The 9813-nt window shown below is 43.5% G+C and overlaps 1 protein-coding gene across 3 annotated transcripts; it reads right to left on the bottom strand.

Moving 5' to 3' along the window:
• Positions 1 to 7124: 7124 nt before the first annotated feature.
• Positions 7125 to 9500, bottom strand: LOC135523888 (somatostatin receptor type 2-like). Of its 3 annotated transcripts, XM_064950891.1 has the most exons (3): positions 9208 to 9500; positions 7756 to 8688; positions 7125 to 7548 (listed from the first exon to the last, which is right to left on the bottom strand). In XM_064950891.1, the coding sequence occupies exon 2, from the start codon at positions 8636 to 8638 to the stop codon at positions 7790 to 7792; it is 849 nt and encodes a 282-aa protein (XP_064806963.1). In that variant the 5' UTR covers positions 8639 to 8688; positions 9208 to 9500; the 3' UTR covers positions 7125 to 7548; positions 7756 to 7789. The 3 variants fall into 3 exon arrangements, 2 of the variants coding, with proteins under 2 accessions (XP_064806963.1, XP_064806962.1); XR_010452882.1 differs by having other exon boundaries at positions 7725 to 9500; XM_064950890.1 differs by having other exon boundaries at positions 7756 to 9500.
• Positions 9501 to 9813: the final 313 nt, after the last annotated feature.

The raw sequence follows: 9813 nt of genomic DNA, 5'->3' as shown, positions 1-9813 counted from the left end.
AACAGTAAATTGAGAGCCCTTCGGAGAGAGAAAAAAGGAATTTCAATAGTTAAATGCACTTTGAGATGAACATTGAGGGATGGAATCTTATAAATCTTTGAGGGATGGAATCTTATAAGAATGTTATCTTATCTTATAAGAATGTTGAAAAATATACTACAAGAATCTACTCATGTCAATTATATGCAAAAGCCTATACAATATAAATATAATATAATTCAGGTAACTGGTACCTTCCCTCCTGCCACAGCAGACACTGCCAGTTTTCAATTCCAGTAGTGACTGTGGGTCTCTCTACTCTGGAACCAACCTGGACTCAGGGGTAGACATACTAAACTAAAATCTGGGACACTCAAATTAGTATGATATGTTATGTTTGGTATGGTATGTATTAATATGTGGTTGTTCATCATCTATTTTGTATGATATGTTATGAATGATAATTCATACAATATGTTACGAATTTGCAATACATATGTTACGAATTCCAAGTTGTTGTGGCTAACATTAGCTAAGTGGCTCGTTGGCTAATGCTAACATTAGCTAGGTGGCTAATGTTAGCTAGGCTAAGGGTTAGGGGTTAAGGTTAGGGTTAAGGTTAGGAGTTTGGTTAAATGGTTAATTAAGTTTAGGCTTAGGGGAAGAGTTAGCTAACATGATAAGCTGTTGCAAAGTAGTAAGTAATTGCATAGATGCTAATTAGCTTAAATACAAAAGTTGTCCGTGATGAGAGTCAAACCTTTGGTTTGCTAGAAGTTTGGTTGCTAGATGTTTGCGTTATACATCCACCTTCCTTCCTTCCTTCCTTCCTTCCTTCCTTCCTTCCTTCCTTCCTTCCTTCCTTCCTTCCTTCCTTCCTTCCTTCCTTCCTTCCTTCCTTCCTTCCTTCCTTCCTTCCTTCCTTCCTTCCTTCCTTCCTTCCTTCCACCAGGTCCTAAAGCACATGTTACTTTTTTTACAGCCTTCAATTTCACAATTCTTTGACTATCAAAAGGTTGGCGGCTAGACCAAAAACATTCAGGGCTACAGCCCCGGAAGCCAACACCTAACAATGGTGATGCTTCTGGACCAACAGTGACCACCGTTTCAAATCTCTGATGCATAAATCATGGCTATTCCACAAAATGTGGGTATTTAAAAACCCATGCTCTTTTACAACATCAAGGTTTTGTGATGAATCATTTTGCGCCCTGAAGCTTCCCATCCTTCATTGGTGGCCTTAGCAACATTACAAATGAAAGTATTTTGAAACTGAAATGATCTATCTCATAACCACTGACAGCTGTTTGTAAGGATGCTTGAGTGGATGTGTGGGGGCTTGCACCAGGATTGAGGGCCAGAGGCTGTGGGGAACTACTTTGCATCTGAAGGACACCCCGCTCTGGGCTGAGTTGGAGGCATGTCATCTTCACATCTCGGGTCATCTGCTTTTTTTTAACATTGATTCTCTCTTTGCTCTCTATGTCTTCCCACGCAAAACATTGCAGAGAGTGGTGAGTATGTGGCGCATTAAGAGGACGCGTTGTGATTCTTTGACACCACAGGACCGGGACACACAAGGATTCCGATATCGTCATGACCATGGTATGCATTGACTCTCCAAATAGTACAGCCCCTTTGCAGAGTCGGGGCAATTCTATGATAAATATTTTCCAGGAATGTGCTAAACAAATCTCTTGTTTCAGAAAGTAGCAATTGCAATACCATATCTTCATATTCATTTAGAGTTGTATTCTTGGGTTAAACCCAAATGGTACCATAGAGCAGGGTTTACCAAACTCTACCCTGGGGTCCCCCCTTGGCGAAACATTTTGTTATTTGCCCTAGCACTACACAGCTGATTCAAATAACCATTCATCGTCAAGCTTTGATTATCGAATCAGCTGTGTAGTGCTAAGGGAAAAACCAAAATGTGCACCAAGGGGGGACCCCCAGGGTAGAGTTTGGTAAACCCTGGCATAGAAGAGGGACTCTATGTATGGCAGAAAACATTTACAAAAAAAGTTTTTTGCACTGTGATTACAGAACATGTCCATAATATATCTGCCACTGATAGTGGAATGATAGTGTTTCACAGTGTTGTGTTTCGGTGTGATATTCGGCTATTCATTTATCCCGCCGGTGCGGCATCTGTTGTCAAACTGTTCCTGACTTTGTGGCTGTGATATCTAGTGGAAATTAGCCTGTGTTCTAAAATTCTACACTGTTCACTAAATTTCAGTTCCAGTGCATTCGGAAAGTATTCAGAAACCTTCCCCTTTTCCACACTATGTTACGTTACAGCTTAATTCTAAAATGAATTAAATAAAAACATTTCCTCATCAATCTACACACAATACCCCATAAAGACAATGCAAGAACAGGTTTTTAGAAATGTTTGCAAATTTATAAAAAACAAAAACAAAAAATACCTTATTTACATAAGTATTCTTACCGTTTGCTATAAGTCTCGAAATTGAGCTCAGGTGCATCTAAAACGACACAAGGCGAGACCCAGATGCAGACACAGAAGGCAGATGGTTTGAGTCTCTGATATTTATTGAACAATGAGGGGAAGGCAAGAGACAGGCAAGAGTTCATAACTAGGTCAGGGTCAAAACGGTACAAGGCGGCAGGCAGGCTCGAGGTCAGAGGCAGGAAGAATGGTCAGGCAGGCGAGCTCAGTGTCAGGGCACGCAAAAGGTCAGGACCGGGAGGACTAGAGAAAAGAGACTAGGAAGAACAGGAGCTTGGAAAAACACTGGTTGACTTGGCAAGACAAGACAGACTGGCAACAGACAAACAGAGAACACAGGTATAAATACACTGAGGGTAATAGGGAAGATGGGTGACACCTGGAGGGGGGTGGAGACAATCACAAGGACAGGTGAAACAGATCAGGGTGTAACAGCATCCTGTTTCCATTGGTCATGCTTGAGATGTTTCTACAACTTGATTGGCGTGGTAAATTGGTTGGACATGATTTGGAAAGGCACACATCAGTCTATATAAGATCCCAAAGTTGACAATGCATTTCAGAGCAAAAACCAAGCCATGAGGACGAAGGAATTGTCCGCAGAGCTCCGAGACAGAATTTTCTCAAGGCACAGATTTGGGGAAGGGTACCAACAATTTTTTGCAGCATTGAAGGTCCCCAAGAACACAGTGGCCTCCATCAATTGTAAATGGAAGAAGTTTGGAACCTCCAAGACCCTTCCTAGAGCTGGCCGCCCGGCCAAACTGAGCAATCGGGGGAAAAGGGTCAGGAAGGTGACCAAGAACCCGATGGTCACTCGGAGAGAGCTCCAAAGTTCCTCGGTGAAGTTTGGAGAACTTTCCAGAAGGACAACCATCTCTGCAGCATTCCACCAATCAGGCCTTTATGGTAGAGTGGCCAGACGAAGCCACTCCTCAGTAAAAGGCACATGACAGCTGCTTGGTCTTTGCTTAAAGGCACCTAAAGGACTCTCAGACCATGAGAAACAAGACTATCTTGTCTGATGAAACCAAGATGAAACCAAGATGGAAACCAAGCGTCACGTCTGGAGGAAACCTGGCACAATCTCTACGGTGAAGAATTGTGCTGGCAGCATTAGTGGCAGGGACTGGGAGACTATTCAGGATCGAGGGAAAGATGAATGGAGCAAAGTATAGAGAGGTCCTTGATGAAACCCTGCTCCAGAGCACTCAGGACCTCAGACTGGACTTGTAGCGTCATACCCAAGAAAACTTGAGACTGTAGTCACTGCCAAAGGGGCTTCAAAAACGTACTGAGTAAAGGGTCTGAATACTTATGTAAATGTAATATTTCAGTTTTTTATTTTAAGTACCTTTGCCAAAATATCATCAAACAAAAAAAACTTTGTCATTATGGTGTATTGTTTGTAGATTGATGAAGGATAATAAACAATTTAATCCATTTTAGATTAAGGCTTTAACATAACAAAATGTGGAAAAAGTCAAGGGGTCTGAATAATTTCAGAATGCAAAAGATATCTGCCTGAGGATGAAAAATGAGGTGCTGTGTGTGTGTGTGTGTGTGTGTGTGTGTGTGTGTGTGTGTGTGTGTGTGTGTGTGTGTGTGTGTGTGAGAGAGAGAGAGTCATTGATGACAGCTGATAGCTATTACACATGGATTGTGTAATTAAACTTTATTGATTAATTTCCCATCCACACTCCCATGGTGGCCATTATTATTCTTTACTGCTGTCTGTCACCGGCAGTTAGCAGCTGCTTCTAATTACTGAAGAAGAGGGAAGGTTGGATCGCATCTAGCAAAAATAACAAGGAAAACTAATTGTCTGCAACATTAAGCAAAGTCTTTAATTAAAACCTTATTGGAGGATGACCGTTCAAATGTTTTATTTGCACTGACCCGTATGGACCCATTTCCAGAATCCCATAATCCCTACAGATTTGCACATCATAGAGCTGCACATATACAACCTTAGAGTCACAGTCTCTCTTCCTTTGATGTTGTTCAAGCTCAGAATGAGCAAACATGCCCCTATTGACCCTTGACATTGATCAAGCGTGCTTCAGAAAAACAAAAACTTCAGAATCTTTTGTAATGTCTTCCCTTTGCAATATGAACTCGTAAAAACAAAACAAAAAATATGTGACAATGTACCAGAAGCACACAAGTTTGAAATCTGCCAGTGAACCCTTAAAGAGGGGCACATTTTAACCAGTGGAACTCCTCTTAAAACTTACTGTAAACGCTGCACATTTTATATTTTATTGCTTCTTTAACATAGTCCACATGCCAGACACAAGTCAGTCCAAGGCCATAGTTAGCAGAGTGGTATACTACGAAGCAAGCTCGATCTACTTAGGCTTTTATAAATCTAGCCAGCTTCAGTTAGCTTCACATTCCAGGTCAGGCTTCATCCTACGAAGGTGGACATAGCTTGTCCACTTGCCGCTAACTCTAGCAGGCTTGTATCGTCGCGTGCATGTCGCACATGGCTCGTTGAACGGCGAACTCTTCATTGAGACAATGCTGAAACATCAATCCATGGGCAAGTCAGCGCCACATTTTCAGTTGTGCTGAAATCAAAATGAATGAAAAGTTATCTTGCACATTCAGCAGGCTGTGGTGTGAAATAGGCTTTTAGAAGTGGCGTCTTTATTTTATGACTTACTTTTAATGCCGTCTTTGGTGTGATTTGGTGTGCTTCTCAATGCACAAGTACCATTTTCCCACTCCCGTCGCTCCTTATTCCATCTGTGCAACACCTTGTTGAGTTGTGGCCATAGACGTATAATTCCTAGAAGGATTTTGGAACCTCTAAACCTGGGAATTTCACTGCTAAACCCATGGGTACGCTAACGATGGGTGACAGTCTTGACTTGAATGGGAGATATTCCATAAAAACACGCCACTTCAATACAGATGTATCGAAGTGCTGTGTTTTTTGGGAGTCCCTTGAATGGGAACTGCCATCTATGGATGATATTTCTATGGTTGGTTGCGGCTGTCAGTTTGCCTTTCGCACATTTCTAAATTCATTTCTAATTACATTTGGAAGCAAATGCTGTCATCACTAAGTGTGTAATGTGACATGTATTCTAACATTACACACGACAAAATTGATTAATAAAATATTTAATCAGTCGTCTTCGTCAAATGAATGTGATGATGGCAATCTTTGTGAGAGGGAGGGTATTTCATTTTACTGGTCCTCAACTCGTGGCTCAGCACCTCCAATCTTCCCACGGCCATGGAAGGATTCGTTGTCATAGAAATTCACCTGGCTAAAAGGTAAGCCACCTTCATGGTCTTGGTCATCTCGAGTTGAAGTCAGAGCTGACCAAAGTTACTAAACTAACTCTTCAAACCTGATTCATAGTATAGGGCTCAGGTCATAAATATTTAGTCTCAGAGCAGCTCTACACTAGGCTTCACAGAGAACCACAAATTGTAACAGAAAGTTGGTCAGACCATCTCATAGTGCAAACTCACCACAAGCAAACTGTTTATACATGGAATGTACAAAATATTAGAAACATATTGTTGCACTTCCTAATTTTGAGTTTCAACCCCTTTTCCCTCAAAACAGCCTCAAGTTGTCGGGACATGGACTCTACAAGGTGTCGAAAGTGTTCCACAGGGATGCTGGCCCATGTTGACTCCAATGCTTCCCACAGTTGTGTCAAATTGGCTGGATGTCCTTTGGGTGGTGGACCATTCTTGATACACGCCGGAAACGTTTGAGTGTGAAAAACCCAGCAGCGTTGCAGTTCTTGAGACACTGAAACCGGTGCACCTGGCACCTACTACCATACCCCGTTCAAAGGCACTTCAATATTTTGTCTTGCCCACTCACCCTCTGAATGGCACACATACACAATCCATATCTCAATTGTCTCAAGGCTTGAAAACCATTCTTTAACCTGTCGCCTCCCCTACATCTACACTGATTGAAGTGGATTTAACAAGTGACTTCAGTAAGGGATCATCGCTTTTACCTGGATTCACCTGATTAGTCTATGTCATAGAAAGAGCAGGTGTTCCTAATGTTTGGTACGCTCAGTGTGAACCAGGAGGCTATAGTCATACACACATACTGTATAACTAAATAGTTCACTAACTTGAGCCTCACAGATGATTTATTTTTGTAACAAACCTAAGTAGAAAAACCCAACATTGTGATTTGTATGTTTTAATGGAAAATTCCTTCAGTTAGCTTTCTCTCATGTGAGATTTAAAACAGGAAGGTGAGGATACAGTAGTGAGTAAGTGAGTAAGTGAGTGAGTGAGTGAGTGAGTGAGTGAGTGAGTGAGATTCAAGCAACAATGTGTAATACGTATCCATAAACAATATTTGTAAACTGTGAAACTAATTTGACATAACAATGAGTTGAGCTTAATTGCAACATGAAAGCAACTACAAAAAAATGTGTTGATGACGATGGCCGTGATGGTTATGATGATGATTATACCATCAATCTCTAGCTTGTATTTTCTTGGTCCATTGTCTTGATAAAGAATCAGTTGCTTGATCATAAAGTTTACATAAAGTAATATATTTTTCATTCATCTTCCTTCGTCAGGAAAACTCATTCTATTTCATTTAGGCAAAAGCGACTAAATTATAACTAATACAAAATGTACCCTGTTAAGACTGAATAACTTAAAAATATTAAGCCACATACAACAAGCATTTTAATAAGTATAAACCATCCATAGTTACAGTATGAACATTCTTACTCTATGAACATCCAATAGGACTAATCTTGGGATGAACCAAACACCTTTTCGTCTGGTCCTTCGTATCCCAAACAGTTCTGTAGTAAGAATTACCCCTAAAGAAATCAACTCTGAGCTGACTTCCATGACAACCATGACATCACCCCAAAAGTCATTGAGTCAACTTCTGTGGGTCTTCTGGGAGCTCATTGTCTTGGCCAGCAACACATAGCTGCTATCTTGTTTACATGCCACCTTTCACCGCCTCTCTGTTGTCGCATCATTTATGCTTCATTTCATGAGTTATGGAAAATCAAATGACCGAGGTGTGCTAGAGCAGCGGGGCCAACGCACAACAGCTGTGTTAGAAGTCAAATCTGAGGAAAAAGCCAGAGCAGAGCGGAAATATAAAGTATATATATTATCCAGTAGAAAAACAACAGCTGTACAGAAACACTTGTATAGAAAAACACTAATCTTTACCGACCTCCTTATATACACAATAATGAAGGTAATAATTGATAGGGCAAGTTTGCATATGATACATACGTACACAAAACAGTTTCCACATTTCCACATTGTACCTTGGGGCTGATGTGAAATGTTTTTCTGGCTTCTCTACGCCACCACACTGATGTCCCTCCCGTTCGTGTCATTGAGGTCATAGCGCTCCGTGTCAGGGTTGCAGTGCATGCTGGGAGACCTTTTGGTGGGGCAGAGGAGGGTGAGGAAGTGGCGTCCAAAGGATTCGGAGAGGCAGGCGTACAGTATGGGGTTGGCACAGCTCCAGGAGTAAGACAGCAGCACCACAAACTCAAAGCCCCTGGCGAAGGTCAACACCAGGTCCATACGGTAGAGAGAGCAGAAGTTGAAGGTGTAGAAAGGCAGCCAGCACACACCGAACACCAGCACCACCGCCACCACCATCTTGGTGACCTGGCTCTCTAGGCAATGACTCTCCTGGCTTGGGGAGCTGGCCTGGCAACGGTGAGTCCTCAGGGTGACCACCAGGGCAGTGTAGGAGACAGTCATGACCAGCGAGGGCAGAGCGAATCCCAGGACAAAAGTGTAGCTGAGGAAGGCCAGCCACCAGGAGTCAGAGGTCACATGGGGGTCCACCGTGCACAGGCCGTCCCTGGCCGAGAAGTGAATGGCCATGGGGAGGACAGGCAGCAGAGAGAACAGCCACAGGAAGCCGCTGACAATCTTGGCCCGCCTAGGAGTGCGCCAGCGGGCGAACCGCAGTGGGTCGACCAGCGCCATGTAGCGGTCAATACTCATCACGGTCAGGCAGAAGACGCTGGTGAACTGGTTGATGCCATCCAGGACCATGACCAGCTTGCAGGCCAGGTCCCCAAAGGCCCAGTGGTTCTGGAAGTTCTGGATGGCGATAAAGGGGAGGCCCACCATGAATAGGGCGTCGGCCAAGGCCAGGTTAAAGATGTAGACCGTGGTGGCGGAAGCCATCTTGTCCAGCTTTAAGACGGCCACGATGACCAGGGTGTTCCCGGCCAGCCCTACGATGCACACAACAAGGTAGAGAACAGCCATGGTTACACTGAACACATCCAGATCCTCCTGCAGATAGATGTCCTCGTCCAGGTAACTGGCGGTGGGGGCTGAGATCGACCCCGCATTGTAAAACATCTCTGAGGTGAATGAGGAGTCCATCTCCGCTTCAATACCTCAGTTTTTCAATACTTGGTTTGGATAAGTTGTGGAGAATGTGAAAAAGATGAAAGACAAGGTGGTAAAATAGTCACAATAACAGTGGGTTAGAATTCAAAAACGTTCCTGTCTTTCTATCTTTTCCTCTGCGAACAGCTTGACAGTGCCCGTCCACCATTAATATCCACATCACAAAAGTACCCCCAAAACCTGGCTGCTACTTAGCCCAAAAAACAACCAATCTTTAAAGAGAGGGAATGTTTGTGGTCATATGCTGTCCAAATTAACTATCTCTTTTTCCTCTAAAACCTTTCAAGTTGAGTCGTGTGGTGTTTTGGAGGAAGCATTCTCCGTGATGAGAAACTCACACCCAAGTCAAACGGAGTCCTTCAGTGAAGTGTGGAGTGTGCCAGACGGCTGGACGCTGTGTGTGAGAGTGCTTTTATATCTCCCCCCGCAGTGCTAAAGTGTGTGTCTGCCGCCGCGAGCCCCGTCAGTCAGCGTCCCTCTGGCTCTCCTGTGAGGCTGATAAGCTCCCTTGGCTCTCCCGGACCCGCTTTTATGCTGTTTCCAAGGTGCAGCTGGCCCCATCTGTTACAATACTTTTGTTTTCATAACTGAACCTTCTCCAGAAAGTGCTCTCCGGCTTTTTTTTCTTCCTCTCCTCCCTTCACCCCCCCACCCACCCCCACCTCCACCACACACATCCAATCCTTCTCTCTCACCAACACCACCACTCTGCTCTCCTATACTTCCCTTACAGTTCAGTGTGGGGTCACTCTGAGCTGAACTACCCCCACACTTCCACACACATACCCTACCACTTCCCAGCTAGGGCCACCCACCTTCAAGATTGGCTCTAATGGATGAACTGTTGACAGGAATGAAGCCCTGTCGGTTTTTCAGGGTTGTTGTTTTTTGGTCTTTGTCTTGTACTTTTCTCTCTGATTGGCTTTGTTCCATGGCAGTTCATT

The sequence above is a fragment of the Oncorhynchus masou genome, chromosome 31 (genome assembly GCF_036934945.1).
Source record: "Oncorhynchus masou masou isolate Uvic2021 chromosome 31, UVic_Omas_1.1, whole genome shotgun sequence".
In the NCBI taxonomy this organism is placed as follows: Eukaryota; Metazoa; Chordata; class Actinopteri; order Salmoniformes; family Salmonidae; genus Oncorhynchus; species Oncorhynchus masou.
This window is presented reverse-complemented; position numbering and strand designations above follow the sequence as displayed.